Source organism: Hemiscyllium ocellatum, chromosome 6 (assembly GCF_020745735.1).
Source record: "Hemiscyllium ocellatum isolate sHemOce1 chromosome 6, sHemOce1.pat.X.cur, whole genome shotgun sequence".
Classification (NCBI taxonomy): Eukaryota; Metazoa; Chordata; class Chondrichthyes; order Orectolobiformes; family Hemiscylliidae; genus Hemiscyllium; species Hemiscyllium ocellatum.
In genome coordinates this window covers 15,439,121-15,465,276 of record NC_083406.1, presented here as the reverse complement: position 1 = coordinate 15,465,276, position 26,156 = coordinate 15,439,121, and the positions used below count along the sequence as shown (strand labels likewise).

The 26,156-nt window shown below is 44.0% G+C and overlaps 1 protein-coding gene across 1 annotated transcript; it reads right to left on the bottom strand.

Annotated features, from left to right (window-relative positions):
• Positions 1 to 236: 236 nt before the first annotated feature.
• Positions 237 to 17,768, bottom strand: rab20 (RAB20, member RAS oncogene family). The gene is made up of 2 exons (XM_060826481.1): positions 17,516 to 17,768; positions 237 to 1,420 (listed from the first exon to the last, which is right to left on the bottom strand). The coding sequence occupies exons 1-2, from the start codon at positions 17,685 to 17,687 to the stop codon at positions 909 to 911; spliced, it is 684 nt and encodes a 227-aa protein (XP_060682464.1). The 5' UTR covers positions 17,688 to 17,768; the 3' UTR covers positions 237 to 908.
• Positions 17,769 to 26,156: the final 8,388 nt, after the last annotated feature.

The following is a 26,156-nucleotide window of genomic DNA, read 5'->3' as shown; positions in this document are numbered from 1 at the left end:
AGGGCTCTGGCCCGAAACGTCGAATTTCCTGTTCCTTGGATGCTGCCTGACCTGCTGTGCTTTAACCAGCAACACATTTTCAGCTTGATTGAGAAATGGCCAGTTTGAGCATGAGTTTTGGGCCATGAGTGACACAATTGGCCAAATTGTCTCCTTGGGCAGTAGACAACTTAACACAGGAGAACTGGCGATCAAACTCCAGATGAATTTTACAAACAAGAGCAAAGTCAACAGATCAAAAGTTAATTTAATTTTCACCTACGTAACATTCTAAAAAATTATAAGAAACATTGTTGATTATGATCCATCAGGAAAGGTCACATTAAATCACATCACAGCGTGGTCTCTCTCTGATTGAAGAGTATTAATGTGCAGCAGGAACATCCATCCAATAGTCCATGACCAGCTGAGCTATCACATTACAGTTTGACAGCAGATTGAGACAGTCCAACCTCTCCTGCACCCCTCAATAATACTAAAGTCTGTCCAAACCAGTTCTAAGCAGTCCACTCACGGTTACCTGTCGAATTAACCTTTAACACTGCTCAGTGACTATTTAATACCTGCCACTCAAGTCAATGATGGAGTAAGTGATTGTTATAACAGATCCCACTTTGAGTGGGTGACATTGCTCTGGACAGAGAGTGGGCAACATCAAGCATTCATTAAACCTCTAAGGGGATGGCATTCTGCTTTCTGTTTATTCTGGCATGTGGTGGCACAGCATTAAACTTGCTGTAAGCAGGAATAACGGCGAAGATCAGCAACTGGTGTTTCGGATCTCACTCTGCGCACACGGCACGTGGACCACAGTTCATTCCTTCAGAATTTACGCTGCATTGTAAAGTGCGATTTCCCCTCCAAGGGAAGGTGCTGGGGAAAAAAAAAATACATTCAACCCATTTCCCTCAAGTACAGCAGGACGATTTCCTGGATTTGGAATCAGTTCTTTGTCCCAGCTCCACAGTGTCGGAAGATTTCACTGGTTTCTTCACAATACCAGCTATTACCAGTTCAAAAATGGTCTCAAAGAGCAGATCAACATTATAGCCCGTCTTAGCGCTGGTTTCAAAACACATTTTCTCCGCCACTGGGAAATCCTTTTCATCGAGCATCTTGTACTTAAGGAGTTGCTTGTACAGATTAATTGCATCCTCCTTTAAGACCTGTTTGCTTGCTCTGGGAGCAGGAGATGCTGGAACCGGTCCCTGGGTTTCATCAGTCTCCACGCAGTCATCAGTCAGGTCACATTTATTGCCCACCACGGCGAAGATGCAGTCAGGCTGAGCAGTGTCAGTCAGGGTCAGAAACCTCTCCTCCAGCTCCCGCAGACTCTGGCGGCTCGTCACATCGTAAGTGAGGATCACAGCAGCTGCTCCTCGACAGTACATCGAGCCCAATCCGTGAAACTGCTCCCGTCCTGACAAAACAACACAAAGTGTCAGAAGAACTGTACAGGACATGGGTTAGGCCACTTTCAGAGGACGGCGTTCAATTCTGTTCTTCCTGCTACAAGAATGATGTTAAACTTGAAAGGGTACAGAAAAGATTTACAAGAGTGTTGCCAGGGTTGGAGGGCTTGAGCTATTGGGAGAGGCTGAATAGGCTGAGGATGTTTTCCCTGGAGTGTCGGAGGCTGAGCAGTGACCTCAGAGGTTTATAAATTCATCATGGGCATGGTTAGGGTAAATAGTCTTTTCCCTGGGGTTGGGGAGGAGGGGGGGGTGGAGTCCAGAACTAGAAGAAATAGGTTTAAGGGAAGAGGAGAAAGATGTAAAGGGCAACTTTTACATGCAGAGGGTGGTGCGTGTTTGGAATGAGCTGCCCACAGGAAGTGGTGAAGGCTGGTACAATTACAACATTTAAAAGGCATCTGGATGGGTATATGAATAGGAAGGGTTTGGAGAAATACGGGGCAAATACTGGCAAATGGGACTAGATTTATTTAGGATATCTGTTGCCTTGAATGGGTTGGACTGAAAGGTCAGTTTCTGTGCTGTACAACTCAGTCTAAGAGCTGGCTCATTCCACACTCTGAATCCCCCCACCCCCAATTCATATTAGCTGGGCTGGTAGAGAACTGAACTAACCCATTGGCTGAAATATTAAACCAAGAACCTGCCTGATGTATATAAAAAGAACCTGTGGCTACTATTTTTAAGATGATATCATGAATATTTATCCCACACAACATCAAATGATCTGATTTGTTGCATTGCAATTGATGGAACCTTGCTATATACAGGTAAGCTGTCATGTTTCCCATATTGCAAACGGGAATAGACTTCCAACAACCCTGTAATTGGCTGTACAGGGCTCTGGGATACCCTGAGGTTGTGAAACTTGCAATAGAAACACAATCTTTTCCTTATTTACCATCCAGGTCCAAACCAGCAGGAGACAATTCGCAGATATAGCACACACCAGAAGCTGTGCTCAAGCGCTGCCATTATTCCCCTGCCTGCAGCCTGACCCCTACACATGGAGGGGCACAGACTGCCCCTTCTCCTCCGACTGGGAAGAGCGGTCTCTGCAGCCACACACAATAACCCCACCCCTCCGTCCAAACCTCCCACCTCTTCCAATGACCCCCGATTCTGGCCAGTGGACACAGGCACCGCTTGCTGGAAATCCCCAAACAATTTCCAGTTAACACCTTCAGTAGCTGCCAACCCAGGGCTTTTACTTTATCAAACTGTGAAATGACCAAGATTCATCATCCCACACAGCTTTAGGCTTGTATTGCCTTGTATATCAGAGATTAAGACGAGCTGAGGTGCTGAAGACAATTAAAGGATTCAATAGGTCCAATACAGAGAAACTATTTCCGTTTTTTTTGGAGGGGAAGGCAAATCTGGAACAAGAGTCTATAAACTTAAAGTCAGAGCCAGGCTCTTCAGTTTTGAGGTTAGGAAATACTTCTTCATAATGGAAATCTGCAATTCCCTGAAGAAAATAAAGTTCAGGATGGGAGATGGGGAGCATTTAACAATTTCAAAACTGAAATTGTTAAGTTGATTATTTTTAGTTAAAGGATCCAGGTAGCTTCATAGGATGAACATACAGACCACCATGAAATTAACAGCACGGTGAATTTGGCTGCAGGACCTATGGCCCCCTCCTACTCATTTATTCCACTAGAAGTGAAACTTAGATATGCGTTGCAATAATGTTCTTTTTTTTTAAAAACAAGAACAAAATTACTGTGCAACATGATTTATAGGAACATGCTCAGGGAGAGACAGGCTGTCTGCAGTACACTCAGTGATTAAATGATACTCATTTCTTTTTCAACACTGAATGCTCAAAAACAATTCATTGCCTCACCCAACGAACCTTTAATCTTTGTTAAAAAGGGCAAATTTTTTGCAAAGATATGTTGAAATGTTTGGCTGTTGATGTTTACAAAAGAAGCTCAAGGAAGCATTAGAATGAATTATGAAAAAAAATGAATGTCCGTGCCAAATTCAAATTTTTCTTACCAGAAAGTGGAAATTTCAATTTATTCAAAAACTTGTTTGACTTTCCAAGATAGCTTGGGATGAGATCCATACATCTGGATTGTGACCTTTGTGTACTGATTTTTTAAACTGATTCTTTTTCTCAAAGTTCTGTTTTCTTACCTTAGATAGTATTTTTGTGACCTCTATCCATCTGTTGGATAGTCATTCCTGAGTGGCCCTGTACCTCATGGCGTCTTTTTCTCTGTCCCCAATCACCTTCTATACCATAACGATTCTATCCTTGGTACTTATACCCTGAACTCTTCGACTGGAAATGTTTCCAAGCTGACACAAAGATTATTCCCAAAATGTGTTAAATATATGATTTCCCATTTGAGAAATAAAAGAGTCGACGCTAGATTCCAAATTAAAAGTTCCTAAATGAATTTCCTCAGCAAAATGTAGTTTTCCTATTTTGCAAGAATTTAGACTCGATTCTATCTTTAGAAGCTGGTCAACCTCTCCTTTGTACAACTTGGCAGAAAGTCAGAGTCCCTTTTGAAAATGTCAGCTTTTACACAACTTCCCATTAGTGTTGCAACTTCTCTTAAGTTGGGAGAAATGTCGCTGCCTGCCCACACCAAGACCACTCCCACAGCCACCTACTTTCGAACTCTCCAGGCCCACTGGCTTTGTTCCCAGGAGCTGGGCATTAGTCCAATATTTTTCAGGAGATTTGCTGAAGATGGAGAGCTGCATTGACCTTAAGGATCAATGGAACTCAATTCAAACATTACCCTCATTAATTTCATCCAGATGAAAGCTCAAAAGGTCCAACAAAGACATTTCAGAAAACACCGAAATAAATCTTGTTCTTTTCCATTAAAGTAAACATGCCAAAGAGTATTTGAAAGCCGAAAACACCTTTTTGCAAAAAAAAAGCTAAACTGTCATAAGTGCTTTCCACTGCTGGGGAAAGTAGAATCTAAACCACAGGTAATTAGATTAGATTAGATTACTTACAGTGTGGAAACAGGCCCTTCGGCCCAACAAGTCCACACTGACCCGCCGAAGCGCAACCCACCCATACCCCTACATTTACCCCTTACCTAACACTACGGGCAATTTAGCATGGCCAATTCACCTGACCCGCACATCTTTGGATTGTGGGAGGAAACCCACGCAGACACGGGGAGAACGTGCAAACTCCACACAGTCAGTCGCCTGAGTCGGGAATTGAACCTGGGTCTCAGGCGCTGTGAGGCAGCAGTGCTAACTACTGTGCCACCGTGCCGCCCACAAAGGAATTCAGATGAAATAATGCACAGAAGATGGATTTGTGAAATATAAGCAGCACAAGTCCCTTCCAAGATGGGAATCAGAGAGATCATTTGCAGAACAGCCACTGCATTCATCAGAGCATTGTTGACATTTCACAGAATAAAGTAGCTCGAGATACTTCACAGGAATGACTTTCAAACTGCCAACATGGAGTGGAACTAAGACAGGTGACAGCAGGCTTGGTCCCAGAGGTAAGTTCAAAGGAGCATTTAAAAGGAGAGGTGCTGAGATTTCCAGACCTTACAGCCAAGGAAGCCAAAGGCAAAGCCACCAGTGATTGGGTGATTCAAATCCATGACACTCCAGAGGCCAGGATTCGGGGAAGCTGAGATTTTAGTGCTGCAGGAGGTTACAGAGGCATGAAAAGGATGAGTCAACAGAGAGAGATGTGAAAACAAGAACAAAAATTATAAATAAAGCTCGAGGGATAGGAGCCAACAAAGGTCAGTGATTCCGGGAATTAATGTCTGCCTGTCTCGAGCTCTGAAATCACAGATGTATGTCTGAAACAGGAGGGAGTCTCAGCACCGGACAGCTGCCTTTGCAGTTTGCTTTGAGATATAACAGATAGTGGGGTTTTACAGTATTCCCGTCAGTGGAAAGCCACATGAAGAGAGTAACTACACAATCCAAGATGGAATCTTTTTTTCCCACAATCTAAGTGGGATTCTTGGAGATACTGCAGATTAACTGTTCGCTACCACTAGACCAGAACTAGAGTTTTACCTTGAGTGAAACCACTCTACAGATGGTCAACTAAAATAGATTCTCAAAATAACCTAAACACAAGCTCAATGATACCAAGTGTTGGAAAGCAACTGAAAACAGGAACGAAAGGGTCACCTTGCCCTGAAACAGAGTAAATGCCACCCCCCTGCAAATTTTGTTCTTCTAGTTTGAATTGGAGTGCTACTTACAGTCTTCTTCCCCCATGTTGAAGAGGTAAGTCAGGACGGTGATGGAACACCTTCCAATTGTTGGATAAGTACACCTCCAACAACACATAAAAGAATCTACACAACATTGAGAACAAACCAGTCCACTTCACTATCACCCTGTCTATAACCTTCAACAATCACTCCCACCACCACTGGTGCACAGTAGCAGCAGAGCGTACTATTTACAAACGTACTGCAGATTGTGCACCTTCGACAGCATCTTCCAAACCCATGGCCACTTCTATCAAGAAGGATGGAGCAGGCAATACTGGGAACACCATCTGCTGCAAGTCCCTTCCAAGCCATTCACCATCCTGACTTGGATCACCATCCTGACTTGGAAATATATCCGCATTCCTTCACTGTCACTGGATCAACCTTCTGGAACTGCCTCCCTAAGGTTATTGTGGCTGTCTGGACACCAAAAAAACTGCAGTGGTTCAAAACGCAGCTCACCCCCACCTTCTCAAGGTCAATGAAGGGGCGGGGGACAATAAATTCCATAAAAAAATAATTATGGCAACTCAGTCTCTCAATGGCACACTGCCTGGTTACCGCAAACATCAGTTACCATAACTAGGTAACCGATCTGTGTGATGATGTTGCAGGTTTCAACCCTCCATGGAAAATCTGGACAACCCTCAACCACTTGAAGAAAGTGGTCTCTTAGCTCCACAAGTGCAAGATGAGCTCAAAGATTGTGGCTGTGGCCATCTAAGCTTGACCATCACCCATGCAGTGGCCTGTGAGATCCAGTCATTATTGATGAAGCAACTGAAGGTGGTTGGACCTAGGACATGTCCACTCTTGCAGCCATATCCTATAACTGGAATGACTGACCAACAACCACAACCACCTTCATTTTTTTGCTAGTTTTGACTCCGCCTAACAGGGAGATTTCCCTTGTGCTTCCCATGGACTCCAGTTAACTAGGGCTCCATATGCCACACTTGATCAGATGCGGCCTTGATGTTGAGGGAATCCCTCATACCTCACCTCAGATAGTCTCTGTACAATCAGCGTCGGATTGATTCATGGGAATTGGTGGGTCCACCATCATTAGGAGCATCGTAACCAATGGCAGGAACAAACCAGTTCCACCTAATTTTAATTCACCTGCATCTAAAACAACAGGTTCTAAATTCATCACATTTAATTTCCAACTATTACTGGGCTCAGCAATTAAGACAGGATAGATCACAGACCAAAACTAATTCTAGATTCAAATAAAACACATCAGTGTGATCAACCTTTAGTTAAACTGAAGACTGTGCTAGAACGGAGCTTGAGAATCAACTCAAAACATCAGCCAATATGAAGTTCAAGGCATCAGTTTGATCATGGAAACAAAAGCATACAGTATATTAAATTGATGGAGCATTGTTTAACCTGTAAGAACAGGTAAAGCCATTTGGATTCTTCAGCCTGTTCTGCCATTCTGCTAGATCACGATCAGTCTCTTAACCCTTGGGCTCTCTGACACTTATTCCCCTTACCTAACAAAAATCTATTGATCTCAGTTTCAAGTGACCACTCGCCTTGATAGTTTGGAAGGGGGAAAAAAAAGTTCCAGATTTCCAAGCCTCAGATTCATAGAGATGTACAGCATGGAAACAGACCCTTCGGTCCAACTTGTCCATGCCGACCAGATATCCCAACACAAACTAATTCCACCTGCCAGCACCTGGCCCACATTCTTCCAAACCCTTTCTATTCATATACCCATCCAAATGCCTCTTAAATGTTACAATTGTACCAGCCTCCACTGGCAGCTCACTCCATACACATACCACCCTCTGCATGAAAACGTTGCCCCTTAGGTCTCTTTTATATCTTTCCCCTCTCACCCTAAACCTATGGCCTCTAGCTCTGGACTCCCCCAACCCAGGGAAAAGACTTTGTCTATTCATCCTATCCATGCCCCTCATGATTTTGTAAATCTCTACAAGGTCACCCCTCAGCCTCCAATGCTCGAGGGAAAACAGCCCCAGCTAATTCAACCTCTCTCTATAACTCAAATCTTCCAACCCCTCCCTCCTCTCATTTCTCTACCCTTCAGGCACTTTGCCTGTATTCCTGATGAAGGGCCTTTGCCGAAACATCGATTTTACTGCTCCTCGGATGCTGCCTGACCTGCTGTGTTTTTCAAGCACCACGAATCCACAACTTTGGCAACAGCCTTGTAAATCTTTTCTGAACTCTTTCAAGTTTCACAACATCCTTCCGATAGGAAGGAGAATAGAACCTTGTCAGAGAAGTGCCTTAGTAATCTTGCAACAGGATTCTGGTATGGCCCCTTAATGTGCTGGCTCTCACTTTAAGATTTTGTCCTCTTGTTTAGGGTTCCCAAAACAGAAGGAAATACTTTCTCCCTTTCTAACACCGGAAATCTTTTAATCATTTCAGACCCCTCAATTAAATCAACACTTAGATCTTCTAAACTTGAGGGGAACAAGTCAGGTCTGGGTCCTTATCATTTAACCCTACAGCCCCAGTATAATTTTGATTAACCCATTGCTTCTCCTCTTCCAAAGCTAACCACATCTTTCCTGAAGTCCAGGACTCAATTCAATCAGAATTTTATTAAACTGTAACTTGCACCCCTTTTTATTTCAACAAAATGGAGCACAAACAACCAAAATTCCATTAACCTTTTAAGAATCATAGGATCCCTACCGTGTGGAAGCAGGCCATTCAGCCCATTGAGTCCACATCAGACCTCCAAAGAGCATTGCACCCAGATCCACCCCCTTACACTACCCCTAGGACCCTGCATTCCCCAAGGCTAATCTACCTTGCTTGCATATCCCCGAACACTATTGGCAACTCAGCATGGCCAATCCACCTAATCTGCACAGTTTTAGACTGTAGGAGGAAACCAGAGCACCCAGAGGAAACCCACACTGCCACAGGAAGAACGTGCCTACTCCACACAGCCAGTCACCGGTGAGGCAGCAGTGCTAACCACTAGGCCACTGTGCGACCTTAAACTGCACTTTTTTTTTTAAGTTGCCCCCAGTATTTATTAGTGATTTGGACCCTTAATCTCTTTCTCCACAGTTGCCAAGCTTCTCGCCATTAAGAAAATTAGCTTTCACCTTCAGTTACAGTGATAAGAAATCAATCTCGACAGTTAATTAAATATCACAGTTCAAACAACATGGAATGTAGTGATCAGAAACTTCTGGAGATGTTCAGACACACTCCTGACAATCTTCGCTAGATTGGACCACCAGAGTCTTGTGACCCTTAACTGAACAAAGACAGCATTAAAAATAAACTGCAACCACACAGCCTCAAAACAGCCAGGAAAATTGCACAATCAACATGCTATTCATGACTCAAAATAAAAGTCTAAGTGTGTTTCACAACCCTCAAGCTAATGGTCAGAGATTGCACAAAATATGCATTATTGCACGTTGTCCTTGAACAATAGTGAGCTTCAGAAGTTCTCGATAAGAAACTGAAACTTATTAGTAATGCTTCTCAGGTAAAGCCTTCAATTCATCAGACATAATCCTCATTGTTATAACAGTGAATTCTGGGGTTACAAACAGTGCAACTGGAATTTACTTGGAACTTATCCAACTATAAGCATAAGAAATTATTCTGCTCTCTAGTATTGACAATATGGAAACAAGCCATTCAGCCCAACTGATTCAGGCAGGCGTTTAGTCTCCTCTCACCCCACTGCGTCTCAGGCTGTTAACATACCTTCCTACTGGAGGAAAAGTATTTTTTAAAAAATCAGGTTTTCACTGGGACTGTGAACCTTCAGAAACTCGCTACCTCCAACGTTGTATTATCAAACCTTATTAAAATCAGTGATTCCCTGACAAGAGCAAAATATGCTTTGCTTTATGCAAAAAGGGAAAATAACTTGCATTTCTATCATACCTTGAAACTCCTAAAAGTATATAAGCAAATACAGCAAATACAGTAAAATCCCACAAACACAACTATTCTGCAGCGTTAGCCTAGATTGGGCTGTGATAAAGTTAATACAGAGAGTAAGCATTTCTCTACTGAAATGCACAAACAAGTAGCATTTCCTGAACATTAATAATCATCAGGGATAATTTCAGGAAGATCCTTACACTAAGCAGAATGGAAATTCAAAGCTCCTGATGGGAGCAAAACTCAGAGCTTCCAAAGCTGCTGTCAAATTTTTTTGGGTAAAGATATTGCTAGATAAAGGGCAAATGGAATTGGAATTCAAATCAGCCATGACTTAATAGAATGAGGTTGTAACAACCTCGAGGGACTGAATGGGCTCCTTTTATTCCTACAGTCAAGACAATGGAATGGGAATGGGAATAAAATCAAAACCAGAAAAACTAAGTACAATACTCAACCAATCTAAATAACTGGTTTTACACGATCTGGATCATTATTCACTTCACAGACATGCATTTATCTATACACATTACTATACCATGGTTTTGAGATGTATTTTGTCTTTTTTTTATAAAATGAGGAAAGGTTGAGACAGAGGTGCTCGGCTATCTGGTCAAAGACAATACAGTAAACAACTTTGAGGCCGAGGCTTTTAAAAATATTTGAAATAGAAGCAGCCTGAATGGGTGGTGCCACCGGTGAACTAGGATTTTTGTTAGTTTTAGCTTTCAGCAGTCGCTGGGGTTATGGTGCTGGATGTGGAAGCTCTTATTCCTCTCTCTGTGTTCTAGATAAAAGCTGGGGTTCTCTTCCTACTTCTAGAATTACATGTGAAACATTCTATTTTACTGAATTTGCCTTTGCCAAGGGTGTGTCTATGAGATGTTAATCTATTGGAACAGTTACTGTTTAGTCATTAAATAATCTATTATTGTTAAGTTTTCCAAGAGAGTTAAGTCATTCTAATACTTTCTTTTGTTTTTATTTTAACTATATGAATAAAGTGTGTTTTGCTTTGAGATGGCAGTTTGGCCAATCAAATTTTAGCTGGAATGCAATGTCTGGCGCTTGCCTTTAAAATAAGAAAAAGTTAAAGTCTAGGCTAGCTTCTTAACAGATTTTGATGGGGTTTGATTTGGTCCATAATATGTAGAATTTGTTTGCAACACCAGCTCAGTTCCTTGCTGTGATTCAGATTTCAATGACAGGGTTGGATTTAATAATGAGAATTCTTGAACAGCCATTTCAGTATTTGCAGCTCTACCCAACCCTGACCCTGACTTGATAACAATGGTTCAACATTGGCTGTTGCACAAAACAAGAGAGTTTCATACAGTTTCTGGCAGTGGAGTGAGCCATGCTAAACTGGGGGACAATGGCGATATCAGAACTGAATTTCTAACTAACCACATAAAATTGGGGAGGGTATGGTAACTCAGTGGTTAGCATGACTGCCTCACAGCACTGGGGACCCGGGCTTGATTCCACTCTTGGGCAAAATGTGTGTGTGGAATTTGCACATTCTCCCAATGTCTGTGCAGGTTTCCTCTGAGTGTTCCAGTTTCCACCTACAGTCCAAAGATGTGCAGTTGAGGTGAACTGGTCAAACTAGGTTATGCAGTGTTCAGGGATGTGTAGGTTAGATGGATTAACCACTGGGAATGCAGGTTTAAAGGGTTGGGGGGGTCTAGATGGGCCAAATGGCCTGCTTCTACACTGTGGGGATTGAACAGTTTGGGACTTTTCTCCAGATAAGCAGAGTTTGACGAATGACATGTTATAGGCTTTTAAGATGGTGAAGGAGTTTTATAGGATAGATGCAAAGTGCAGTCACAAGTGGGGAGTCCAAAACCAGCAGACATAAATATAAGATTATTCAGAATTACACAAAAATAAAAGAATTCAGAACAAATGTCTTTAGGTAAAGAGCGGTGAGAATATGGAATTACAAATAGAGGTAAATTAGAAGTTTTTAAGGGAACGTATGAGAGAGAAGAAACAAACAAAAGAATATTGTGACAAATAAAGATAAACAGAGCATAAAGAATGGTATGAACCTGATGGGCTGAATGGCTTGCTTCCATATTAACCAATGATCTGCTGAGTCAGCACAGCAAAATGGACGAGGCAGCTATCGGAAAGACAAACAATAGATTGCTCAGTTTCAATTCCTGGGAATGGCAGGACTAACAGAGGAGAGAAATTGAAAGAATTAGGATTCTACTCACTCGAGTTTGGAAGGATGATGAGTGGGATCTCATAGAAACCTTTAAACTTCCACAAACAGGATGAGACAGAGGAGGTGCAGGAAGGATGTCCCCAGTGATGCAGGGGTTTGTAACCAGGGTCACATTTTAAGGATACAGGGAATATCATTTAGAACAGAGAACAAAGAGAACTTTCTTCGGCGAGAGAGTGGCGAGTCTGTGGCACTTGCGACCAAAGGACTCAGTCAAAGCAAAACATTGTCTGATTTCAAGAAGGAGTTGAATTTAGCACTTGGGACTAAAGGGATCAAAGGATCTGGGAGAAAAGCCAGAACAGATTATCGAGTTCGATGATCAGCTCTGACCAAAATGACTGGCCAAGCAGGATTGAAGGCCTGAATGGCCTTCTACTTCTATATTTCTAGATCAACCTCTTAATAATTTCTAAGTAATGGAGGCTGTAACAATGATCATGCCATTAATTCAGAATTATAGTCGGGTCTAGAATTCCACAGTCTGACAGGAGTCATTTTGCAATCAATCAATCTGTATTGCATAATCCGCTAGCATGTGAAAAGATTGCAAGCTTTGTCATTAGGAGCAACGAAACAAAATTTCTCACGAAGTAACAGAGATATTAGGCACAGCCACCAACAGCACAGGGATAGAGTTTGAAGCAGAAGATCACGTATCTCAAAGAGTTTTGGGATTGAAAGGGATAAAAATAAACAGGACAAGCATAGCGTGGGATTTGAGAACAGGAAATAGAATTTTGAAATGGGCAAGAAGCATGGAATTACGTTAAAAATTTCTGATTTAAAAGATTCTTGCTTCCTATGATCTGCCCGAACTGCTTGTAAACAAAGCTTTTCACTGTACTTAGGTACACGTCACAATAAATCAAAACAATTCAAGAAGCCAAACATTTTTGAAACATTATGTGTAAAGAATAGGGAGTGGCAAAAATTATCTGCATCAAGCTTATGGAACTGACTCAAGCAAATATTCACAACAGATTGTGCAGCTGGAAGAGGTTAGAGGGGATGCAAATAAGTCACTAAGCTCTGGTAATTGAATTAAAATCCTGTATAGTGAAGGCATGTTTTAGTGTACAGTATTCCACTAAACATGAGACTGGAACAAATAAAAGATGGGCACTGATTTACACTGGCAACACCTTCATTTAAAAAGTCTCCCTAAACCTCTCTGCCTTGTTCTCCGTCTTTGAGACATTCCTGAAAATCTATCCCTTTAACACAAGCTTTCAGACCTAATATATTTTGTCAGAGTGCCATATTGTGTGTCACAATGCTCCTAGGAAGTAACGTTTTGTGTTAAAGACACAATGTAAGTTATTGTTGTTGTTGCACACCTCAACCATTTGCAAAAGGTGTCACAAATCATGTGTACCCATCAGCAGGTTTCCTTTTGCAGGATCTTATTTAGTGTGGAGAACATTGTAAAGGTCAGAGATTGATTGGTCTTTTTTCTGAGACGAAGGAAATTGAAGTTCATGAGGGTACTTCCCAAAGACGCAGTTGTAGCAGATGAAAAGTGAATGCCAGCAGAAGTATCAGGCAAGCCAAAGAGTTAGCTGTCAACCCGGTGAGTTTACAACACAAGACTAGGAGATAGTGAGGAGTGCAGATGTTGGAGAGCCATAGTCAATAAGTGTGGTGCTAGAAAAGGCACAGCAAGTCAGGCAGCGTTTGAGGAGCAAGAGAGTCAACATTTCAGGCATAACCTTCATCAGTCCTTTATCGACTATAACACAAGATTACTTGCATGCCAAACAGGAGGTGCAGCATGCGAGACACAGCCCTGAGCCAACCCACAACCAGTGGATCAGATTTAAGCTTTGCTGCCAAACCCAGTTCTGAATGATGTTGGTCAATCAAATCTCTTTTAATTATCCATCAACTTAAATCAAGAGAACAGCAATGGGCAAGAAAACCTCCTGCTCATGACCACCTAACTGTCACCCCTCTTTCTTCCACACAACTGATTAATCAGGTCTCCTCTATGTTGATCACCACTTGATAGAAAAGCTGATGGTGCTCCACAAGTATTCCCAGCAACAAAGATACAGGAACCCAGAACAGTGCAAAGGCAAGGCTGAAACATTTCCAACCACCTTCAGCCAGAAGTATCAAGTGGATAATCCTTTTTGGTCGCCTCCTATAATTCCTAGCATTACATATACCATTAATCAGATTAATTCAATGTGATATCTTCAGCTGCTTCTTGATATTAGATACTGCAAAGGGCTATGGCCCTGACAACATTCCAGCAATAGTACTGAAGACTCGTGCTCCAGATCTTGCTTCGCCCATACCCAAGCTGTTCCCCTACATCTACAACTCTGGCATTTACCTGACAATATGGAAAACTACCTAGATATAATTGTCAAAAATAATCGCAGGACTAATCCAACTCAGACAATTATCACCCTCTCAGTCTACTCTTGATCATCAGCAAAGAAATGGAATGCATTGATGACAGTAACAATGAGCAACACTTGTTTAGCAATAACCTGCGCACTGATGTACAGTTTCTGCCAGGGCCACTCAGCTCCCTCATTACAGTCCTGGCCTAGACTTGGTCAATGGAACTGAAGAAAGGAGCTGAGAGTGACTGCATATCACATCAAGACGGAGTATGGCATCAAGGAATTCCAGTAAAAATATTGTCAATGGGAATCTGGAGGTCACCCTCCATTGATTGGGGTTAGACCTAGTACAAAGGAAAGTGATTGTGGTTTTCAGAAGTAAGGGACGAAAGTGAGGACTGCAGATGCTGGAGATTAGAGTCAAGGTTAGAGTGGTGCTGGAAAAGCACAGTGGGTCAGGCAGCATCCGAGGAGCAGGAAAATCAACATTTCAGGCAGGAGCCCTTCATCAGAAGTCAGTCATCTCAATCACAAAGCATTATTTATGGGGTTTCTCAAGGTAGTGGGCTCTAGGTCAAACCATCTTCAGCTGCTTCAATGACTTTCACTTCAGTCTAAAGTCAGAGTGGCCATGTTTGCTGATGATTGAAGAATTTGAGCAGCGTTCAGAAATCCTCAGTTACTGAAACAGCCCATTTTTGCATGCAGCAAGACTGGGACAACAATCAGGCTTAGACTGATCAACAGCAAGGAACTGTTAAGCCACAAGTGCCAGGTGATAACCATCTCCCAGTATCCTCTTGGCATTAACCTTGCTGACTCCCCCACTATGAACAGTATGGATGGGGGAGTTGGATGTTAACCATTGACCAGAAACTGAACAGCATCCGCCGTATAAATACTGTGGCTACAAGAGCAGCTCAGACACTAGGAATGTGGTGGCAACTTGCCTCCTGGGTCCAAGACATAAGTCAGCATAGTCATGCTATGTTCTCCACTTGCATGGATATGGTCAGAATTTACACGATACTAGGTTATAGTCCAACAGCTTTATTTAAAGTCACAAGCTTTGGTGCATTGCTCCTTCCACACAGCTTTAAATGACCTTGATAATTTTTATGGGCAAAGTTCCAGATTTCTATTCCCTCTTGTCAGAGAAGTGCTTTCTGATATGGCCTCTCAATATTTTGGCTCCCACTTTAAGAATTTGTCCTTTTTTTTGGGCTCCCAACACAGAAGGAAATACTTTCTCCCTTTCTAACGCCTCAAACCTTTTAATCATTTCAAACACCTCAGCTGAATCATCTCTTAGATCTTCTAAACTCAAGGGAGACAAAGCATATCTAGGTCCTTATCATTTAACCCTGCAGCCCCAGTTTCATTTTGATTAACCTGTGCTGCTCCCCCTCCAAAGCTAATCACGTTTTTCCTGAGGTCCAGGACCCAATTCTATCAGAACTTCATTAAACTGTAACTTCCATCTCTTTTTATTTCAGTAACCTGTGGCACTAACAGCTAAAGTTAAAAATTGCACACCACCAGGTTAGAGTCCAACAGGTTTAATTGGAAGCAATAGTTTTTGGAGCACTACTCCAACAGGTAGCTGTGGAAGGAGCTACACCAGTCCAACACCAGCTCCTTCACATCATAGCTAAAGTTTCATTAACCTTCTAAAAACCATGGAATCTCTACAGTATGGAAGCAGGCCGTCTGGTTCACCTTCCAAAACAGCAGTGCTCTGGAAGCTTGAGATTTCAAATAAACCTGTTGGACTATAACCTATTGTGTGACTTCTGATGTTGCCTACCCCAGTCCAACACAGGCACCTCCACATCACAGCTCCAAAATAACCTCAGCTTCAACAAAGCAGCCCACTTCACTGCCACCATTCGCTCTTACTCCTGCCAAAGGTGTGGGGATTGTACACCACTGCACTGCAGAAATTCACCAAGTTCCTTAAACAGCACCTCTAAAAAAAAAATGTGACCTCCAGTACCAAGAGAGACATGTGAGACTGATGCATGGGATCATTACCCTCAAGATCTCCTTCAAGCCACACACCATCCCCCTTGGAACTACATCTCTATTTCCTACATCTCGATTTACTGTGGCTACATTAAAATCGTGGAACATCCTCCCTAAGAGCATTGTGGGTGGACCTACACCCAACAGTTTAGATAAAGAATTTCAAGAGACTGGCTCATCATCTTGTGTAGGATGAATAAATACCTAGCCAGTGAGATCCATGTCCTATGGGTGAGTTTAGGACACCTATTAATTGCATCTTCGCAGGGCTCTAGTTTAACGTCTCATCCTCAGTATCCTCCCGACAGTGCAGCACTCCTCTAATCTCAGGGTGTTATCAGCATGAGTGAGACGCAAATTCTGGACTGGACTAAAGTAGAGGGTCAAACGTACAACCTGCTAATTCAGAGAGTAAGAATGTAACACACCGAGCAAATCCCAGTGTCCGGAGTTATAGAGATGTACCACACGGAAGCAGACCCCTTCGGTCCAACTCGTCCGTGCCAACAGATATCCCAACCCAGTCTAGTCCCACCTGCCAGCACCCGGCCCATATCCCTCCAAACCCTTCATGTTCATATACCCATCTAAATGCCTTTTAAATGTTGCAAAATGTACTCGCCAGAAGCAACAGCTAAACAATAGCGGTACAGCAAGTCCAATCAGTGACCGTATCCAAAAGTGATGCCAAACTCAGGAGAAACACACCACAAATAAAAACACGTAGGATGGAATTAATTCATTCAGTCAGTGAGTCCTGAATGTTTCCTAACTCTGCACTGGTCTCAAAGGCCAGCACTAAGCTCCTGCTCTAGTCGCTCCCAATACCACAGGGTCGGATTTTCCCCAGTAAGGTAAAAGGTTGGAGTTTTGCTGTGCCCTGGGAGGGAGTAGTTGGGACGGACTCACTGACCCGCCGTCTCCCAGATGGACACCCTGTTTCAGGAGGGGGTGGGGAGTGAGGGATAGTGAGAGAGAGTGGCGGATAGGGAGATAGTAGTTAGGAGATAGGGAGGGAGAGTGGGGGATAGCGAGGGAGTAGTTAGGGGATAGCGAGGGAGTAGTTAGGGGATAGTTAGGAGATAGTGAGGGGATAGTTGAGGGAGAGTGGGGGATAGTGAGGGGTAGAGGGTGGGGGGGCATGGGAATAGTGAGGGTGGGTAGGTGCAGACTCTGGGGCGGACTGATAGACTTGCCAAGTCCCAGATGGACACACTTTTTCAGCAGGGGGTTAAGGGTTAGTGAGGGTTGGGGTAGACTCTGGGACGGACTGACCTGCCGTGTCCCAGATGGATACACTGTGCCGCCCCCACTGTTTCAGGAAGAAGGCTCCGCCGACCGTGCTGAGTGTTTCCTGGAAGCGGCGCTCGGTGTACCGGTGCAGGAGCGAGGTCTTCCCCACGTTCATATCACCCAGAATCACCACCTTCACATCGGGCTTCATCATCCTGGCTCCGACCGCCGCTGTACCGAACCAACCTCACTCACTCACTGAGCTCTCACTGTTACTCTGCACTCTTCCTGAAACTTTCCCTGTGATCCAAACGGAAACAGGCGGCGACTCCCCGCCCCCAGGGGCGGATCCCGGCGCCACCCACCCCCCCTAGAAACTCCCAACCCCAAACAGCCTCCAGCTCCACCCCCAACTCCCCTCAAACCCAACTTCCCCCAGAGCCCCCTCCCTCAACATCCCCCATCACCACACACCCCAACCCCTCCCGTAATTCTTCCCCCCCATAACACTCCACCCTCAACACTGACACACACGAACCCTCCCTCCCTTCCTCTCCCCCCAACACCCAACCATTCACCACCACCACCCGACTCTGAAGCCTCTCCACCTCCAACACCGGCCCACTCCCCTCACCCCCCAACGCACACACACACAAAGCCAGGATCCCTCCCGTAACTCCCCCAAACCCACCACACATGCCCCACGGGAACCCTCCCGCATCCCTCCACCAGGACAATCTCCCACCCACTCACCACCCCCTCCCCCCGGACAATCTCCCACCCACTCACTACCCCCTCCCCCCGGACAATCTCCCACCCACTCACCACCCCCTCCCCCCGGACAATCTCCCAACCACTCACCACCCCCTCCCCCCGGACAATCTCCCACCTACTCACCAGCCCCTCCCAGGACAATCTCCCACCCACTCACCACAAACCCCCTAGGACAATCTCCCACCCACTCATCACCCACCCCCCAAGACAATCTCCCACCCACTCATCACCCACCCCCTAAGACAATCTCTCATCCACTCATCCCCCCCCTCCCGGGACAATCTCCCACCCACTTACCACCCACTCCCAGGGCAATCTCCCATCCACTCAATACCCCTCCCCCTCCCGGGACAGTCTCCCCCCACCTCCCCCCGCTGGAATGCCCGCTATGTGAACTCAGAAATGCCTTTCTCTCTCAGCCTTTGAGACATCCCAGTTTATCACAAAAACATACCCGGATTAAAGACATAATTTGTTATTGTTTACACTTGGTGTAGGTTTTTCTGCTTCTCAGTGGCGGTGATTGAACAAAATATTAGCAAAGGGTAATATTTCGATAATTCAATCCATCTGCAGACAGGAGCTAGTGGGGGCCAAAGTTGTACTTTTGGGGATTGGCTTGGGGCGAAAGGAAGGGGATCATTGCGGTAGTGCCTCATAAAATACAAAGGCAGCTCGGTATCAATTCAGACCCCACCACCCAAAAAAAAAACAAATAAAAGACCGTTTCGAATCCTCCCACTTGTGGGAGAGTTTATAATTCGAGAGTTAGGAAAGAAGTTAAGTAGTACAGTAAATCCAATGGAAAACTCAGAGGGGGGAAAGAAACATTTACATCTACAGAGTGGTGAGAATACACAGTCTATCACAACACTGAGTGGTTCAAGTGAATAGTATTTAAGGGGTAGGAGGATGAATAGAGACAGAGGTGGTCACCATGGGGGTGGCGATGGCGTTAAAATGATTTATTTCCCCTTCCAATTTCATTTTGAGTTAGCTCCCCCCTCCTCGCGCTCACCTTTGATGATGTGTTGCCCTTAATGGACTTTCTATGTAAATAATTCAATTGGTAAGCCCTGGCAATTTACTAGTGTTGGTTAATAAATGCAAAACAGCCCCACCGGTGATTTGGTGATGGGGAGAAAAAAGAAATGCTCAATTGTGTGCAAAATTCTGGATATGAAAATAGGCAGGGACAAAGGATGCTGAACAGGGTGAGATGAAAATGGATATGAGGAGACTCATGTCAGAAACCAACAAGGACCATTTATCCAAATGATCAATTTCTGCTGCAAGTCCTGTGTAACTGTGCAAACATTTCAAAAGCACTGCATTACCTGTGAATGTTTTGGGAAGCCGAAAGCCTGTAAAATATGCTGCAAAATTCTGTCTTTTATTTTAAGAGGTGCTGAGATGATTGACTGATGCTTTCAGCCAAAGTATAACAACTTCTAATTTTATTTTGACAATGAGTGGTATGGTGGCTCAGTGGTTAGGACTGCTGCCTCAGAATGCTAGGGACTTGGGTTTGATTCCCACCTCAGGTGACTGTCTGAGTGGATTAGATTAGATTAGATACCCCTACAGTTCAGAAACGGGCCCTTCGGCCCAACAAGTCCACGCCAACTCTCTGAAGATCAACCCATCAGACTCATTTCCCCTCTGACTAATGCATCTAACACTATGGGTGATTTAGCATGGCCAATTCACCTATCCTGCACACCTTTGGATTTTGAGTGGAAACAGACACAGGGAGAATGTGCAAACTCCACACAGACAAATCGCCTGAGGCTGGAATCGAACTTGGGTCCCTGGTGCAGTGAAGCAGCAGTGCTTACCACTGAACCACCATGCGTATTGTCCCTGTATCTGTGTGGGTTTCTCCGGGTGGTCTGGTTTCCTCCCACAGTCTAAAGATGTGCAGGTTAGGTGGAAAGGCCATGCTAAATTGCCCTCAGTGTTAGATGCATTAGTCAGAGGGAGATGGGTCTGGGTGGGTTGCTCTTTGGAGGGTCCTTGTGGACTTGTTGGGCCAAAAGGACTGTTTCCACATTGTAGGGAATCTAATCTAATGATTGAAATTGTTAAACTTTGACCAATTCTGGGCTTTTCAAGCAGGTGGCAAAATCCCACCATTTCAAGGCAATACCCTCTTCCCAAGATAGAATAAATATTACAAATAGGGTCTCTGCAGGCTGCACTGTCAATGGGACAGTGCGGAAGGCATACTGCACTGTTAGTTGGTGATTACTGAGGGAGCACCACACTATTTCGAAGTTGATAGTGAAGGAATCACTGCACCCTGGAAGTGCTGCAATTCATTGTCTACCTCTCAAGTAGATCATTGTTCAATCTAGTGCACCTGCTGGCCTCTCGTTTACTGCTGTGGTAAAGGGTTACCATTAGCCGTGGTTTATTGATCTGTGACCTCTATGCAGCTAATTCCATTACAAATAAAGCAGAGATTTTATCTGTGAGTGTTTGCTTGACCCAGCTCAGTAAACAATGTGTATGTGATTTGTATCACATGGATTTCTGAACCTTCTTGCAAAAATATTTGACTTTCCTTTTGTTCTCTGCCCATTTTGATCAGGGAGGAGGCTTTTTTAATTCAATGTTTTCAATGTGGTCCAGTGTTTATTACCCGTTGTGTTGTGACTTTAAATTCCTTGTCTTACTTTTCAAATCCCCCACCACTCCTCTCCTCCCTGTCACTTTAAACTGCTCCAATCTCACAAGTTTTCAGGCTATCAGCACTCCTTCCTTTCTGAGTTAAAAATCACACAACACCAGGTTATAGTCCAACAGGTTTAATTGGAATCACTAGCTTTTGGAGTGCTGCTCCATTAGGTGATTGTGGAGAACACAATTGTAAGACACAGAATTTATAGCAGAAGTTTACAGTGTGATTAGATTAGAGTAGATTCCCTACAGTGTAGAAACAGGCCCTTCGGCCCAACAAGTCCGCACCAACCCTCCAAAGAGTAACTCACCCAGTCCCAGTTCCCTCTGGCTAATTCACCTAACACTATGGGCAATTTTAGCATGACCAATTCACCTGACCTGCACATCTTTGGAGTTGTGGGAGGAAACCGAAGCACCCGGAGGAAACCCACGCAGACACGGGGAGAAGGTGCAAACTCCACACAGCCACCCATGGCTGGAATCGAACCTGGGACCCTGGTACTGTGAGGCAGCAGTGCTAACCACTGAGCCACCATGCTGTCCTAATGTAACTGAAATTACACAATGAAAAATACCTTGATTGTTTGTTCAGTCTCTGTCATGGAAATGAAATCGACTCAACTCAACTGTTAGCAAGAGCAAAGAAAAGAGCTTTCATTCAGATTCTGCAGAACTGACCCAATACATTAGGCCAGATACCTCATGTCAGAGCACTTGAGCATAATTCAGATACTCTTTTTATACCATTCTTATCACACTCTCAAAGGCAAAGACTGGGAAAACTCAAGTTGTTATTTTCTTATCCCCTGGTCATGGACATAACTGTTCTTATGCTTTCGTCAGCTGTCGCTGAACTCGACTGTCTCAGGGTCAAGTTGAATTCAAACAAAGCCGAGCTGTTTCCTGGCTGCAGAACTCAGCAAAGTATTGTTTGCAAAGTTCGGCACAGCGTTAAATTTAGAAAGGCATTCTCTTTCAAATTTCACAGTAAATGTTGATTTGTTAATTTTCCATTACAGTCTCTTGGTTGTTAGAATGACCATGTTCGTTTCACTTCTTTCATATGTAAAACACAAAACTTTTTTAAAAAGTTACATTCTCAGGTTAACTTTAACAATTGGTGTCAACCCAGATAATGTGTTTAAGGTGTTAGCCCCTGTGCCTTCCTTTCTGACCTCTTTGCTTGATGTTACTCACTCTATCATTGGTAACGCTTCATTTTATTGTCTAAACCCTAAGCTTTCAAATAGCCTACATTCAACAGCTTCATTAATATAACATCTCGAATATAATAAAATATTTCAAGGGGCTCTGTGAGAGTAATTGTCCAATTAAAAATGGCACCAGACACATAAGGAGATATTAGGATAGGTGACCATTATCTTGTTCTAAGGGCTTGGTGCTGCAAAGCGTATTAAAGGAGGAAAATAAGGTAGAGTTATGGAGAGATGTGGGTTGGGAATTCCCAAGTTTGGAGACAACACAACTGAAGGCATAGCCACAAAAGTTAGAGTGAATAAAATCAGGGATGTTAAAGGCAGCGGGGTGAGAAGGTCACAGAGTTTGGAGTTTTGCGGGGCTGGAAGACACAAGGGAGGAGGCACAATACCAGGGAGGGAGGCGCAGGTGAGAGTTTTAAAATTGAGGAGTTTGATCGTTTGTCATGCATGATTGGAACTTACTGCAAATTAAGGTGTGGGCAGCAATGTCTAGGATGACCTTTGGTTTATGGAGGTTCAAATGTTGGGGTAACCAGCCAGGTGGGTGCATGTTGGAATAGTCAAGTTAATAGTAACAAAACCATCAATAAGTGTCTCAGCAGCAGTTGGTGGAGGGTGACATGGATTTTGGGCTGTCATGATGGTAGAAATAGGTGGTCAGATGTTTACCGTGGAGCAGCATGTGAACCCCCCCGCCCCAAGGTTGTTAGTCATTAGGGAGAGGGATAGAGTCGGTAATTATGGAATGGAGCTCATGGTAGAGATTGAAATGAATTGCTTTAAGGTGGTTATAGATTGGAGGAATTGAAAAAGGTGCTTATGAGTTAGAGCTTGATGTCATCAGTATATGTGTGAAAACTAACACTGTGCACTCAAATAGTGTGACCAAGTAGCAGGGTGTAAATGAGAAACAGGAGAAAACTATGGGAGGGACCAGAGGGAGGTGTGTGCAAGTGGGAAGAGAAACTATTATAGGCGACCAGTCCCGTTCTCCCAGCACCTATTAAGATACTCCTTTCAAACCCACCATTTTAACCAAACTTTTGGCAACCTGTCCTAACATTTCCTTCTGTGGCTCAATGTCAAATTTTGTTTAGTATCTCCTTGAACTATTTTATTGTTAAAAGTGCTAGTATAATGTAAGTTGTTATTAACATAAACTTTGCCAAATCACACACAACAGATTGAAGATTGCAGGTTAGGAAGGTGGTGCTGAGTTCGAGGGACTCGACTGAGACAAGGTGGGGGGAGGGGAAATGAGGAAACTGGAGAAATCTGAGTTCATCCCTCATTTCCCTTCCCCCCTCCTTGTCTCAGTCGATTCCCTCGAACTCAGCGCCGCCCTCCTAACCTGCAAGCTTCTTCCTGACCTCTCCACCCCCACTCCACTCCGGCCTATCACCCTCACCTTGACCTCCTTCCACCTATCACATCTCCATCGCCCCTCCCCCAAGTCCCTCCTCCCTACCTTTTATCTTAGCCTGCTGGACACACTTTCCTCATTCCTAATGAAGGGCTTATGCCCGAAACGTCAAATTTCCTGTTCCTTGGATGCTGCCTGACCTGCTGCGCTTTTCCAGCAACACATTTTCAGCTCTGATCTCCAGCATCTGCAGACCTCACTTTTTCCACACACAACAGATGTTGACTTCACATCAGTAAGAGTCAGGACTGCCTGCTGTATGATGGTTCCTTACGTTGCTCTCTTTAAATGTGCAAATTCAACATTTAACTACTGCTGATCCAAATCAAACACAGGAAATGCTAGAGTAATTCAGCAGATCTGACAGCAACTGTAGAGAGAGAAAAGCAGAGTTAATGTTTTGAGTCCGTTGTAACTCTTCAGAATTGAACTAAAGTTTCCCACCCTCACACGGCTTGCGTTGACCTCCTTTCCAAAACCCACAAGCAGGACTGCCCTGGCAGACCTGTTGTTTCAGATTGTTCCTGCCCACCGAACTTATTCTTTCTTCTCTTGACTTTATTTTTCACCCTCCACTCCTTATACAGTCTCTTCCCACCTGCATTTAAGCGATGCTGCCATCAGTTCCACATCTTCCAGGTTTCTGTCCCTAGTTCCTTCCTCTTCACCATGGCTGTGCAATCCCTTCAAATATCAACCCCGCCCCCACACCCCATCAGGAGGGTCTGCACGTTCTCTACTTCATGCCTGAAAAGAGGCGCAGATAGCCCCTTTCTATCACTGCCTTCCTTTGTCAGGCTGAGCTCATTCTCACTTCGAACAACATCTCCTCTCATTTTCTCCAAGTCAGAGGCGTGGCCATGGGAACCCACATGGCTAACCCACAGTTGTGGCTGTCTTATTGTGGGGTATTGAAACATTCCTTATTCCAATCCTGCTCAAGCCAACCTCCAACTCTTCCTCCAATCTTTGGTGCTGCTTCCTGCTCTCATTCAGACTTGGAAAATTACTCAATTTTGCTTCCAATTTCCATACTTCATTCTAATTCACCAGATCCATCTCTGACTCTTCACTCCCTTTCCTTAACGTCACTATTTCCATTTGTGGGCAGGGGTCATTCATCCAATATCCATTACAAACCCATTGACTCCCACAGTTACCACAATCTAATGTGGGCGGCACAGTGGTTAGCACTGCTGCCTCACAGCGCCTGTAGACCCGGGTTCAATTCCCGACTCAGGCGACTGACTGTGTGGAGTTTGCACGTTCTCCCCGTGTCTGCGTGGGTTTCCTCCGGGTGCTCCGGTTTCCTCCCACAGTCCAAAGATGTGCGGGTCAGGTGAATTGGCCAAGCTAAATTGCCCGTAGTGTTAGGTAAGGGGTAAATGTAGGGGTATGGGTGGGTTGCGCTTCGGCGGGTCGGTGTGGACTTGTTGGGCCGAAGGGCCTGTTTCCACACTGTAAGTCTAATCTAATCTAATCTAAACTACACTTACTTATACCCTACTTTACTCCAGTTTTTCTGTCTCCATTGCATCAGTTCCTCGTTGGGAAATGAGGAAACTGGTGACATTCACATTGATCCTGTGTGGTTGGGGGGTCCCAAGATGGAAGATGAGATGTTCTTCCTCCAGGCGTTGGGTGGTGAGAGTTTAGTGGTGGAGGGGACCCAGGACTTGCATGTCCTTGGCAGAGGGGGCGTGAAGTTAAAGTGTTCACCCAAGGGCTGTGGGGTTATTTAGTGCATTTGTCTCAGAGCTGTTCTCTGAATTGCTGCTCAAGTTGGTGTCCTGTCTCCCCAGTGTAGAGAAGACAACATCAAGAGCAACAGACACAGTAGATGGTGTGTGTGCAAGTATAGGTAAACTTTTATGCATGAATGGAATGAGCTACCAGAGGAAGTGGTGGAGGCTGGTACAATTACAACATTTAAAAAGCATCTGGATGGATACATGAATAGGAAGGGTTTAGTGGGATATGGGCCAAATGTTTTCAAATGGTATTTGATTGATGTAGGACATCTGGTTGGCATGGATGAGTTGGATAGAAAAGCCTGTTTCTATGCACCTCTATGACTCCGAGTTCTACACCAACTCTCCAAATAGTCAATCCATGTGACATTTTATAAATTCCTACTTTGGAAATTGAACCAACCTGACTCAAGATTGGAATACAGACGGACTCTAACCTTACACCTTTAATGGATTGTCTCAGCTGAGATGTCACTTTTTTAACAAAATCTTAAGCTAGCTTGGAAATGTGACTTGACAGAAGTTCTGGGATTTACATATTAATGAATCGATACCTGCAACCCCATTCCAAAAGATGACAGACATAACAGAAATCTAGGTTTGTTCAATGTATCATATCAGTTACATGACACTGTGATTTTTTGCTATACATTCTGTGTCATATGATCCTGCCCCACTAGTTACCTGATAAAGGAGTGCTCCGAAAGCTAGTACTTCCAAATAAACCCATTGGACTATAACCTGGGGTTGTGTGATTTTTAATATTTAAAAGTCATTTGGATGGGGATATGAATAGTGAGGGTTTAGAGAGATATAGGCCAAGTACTGGC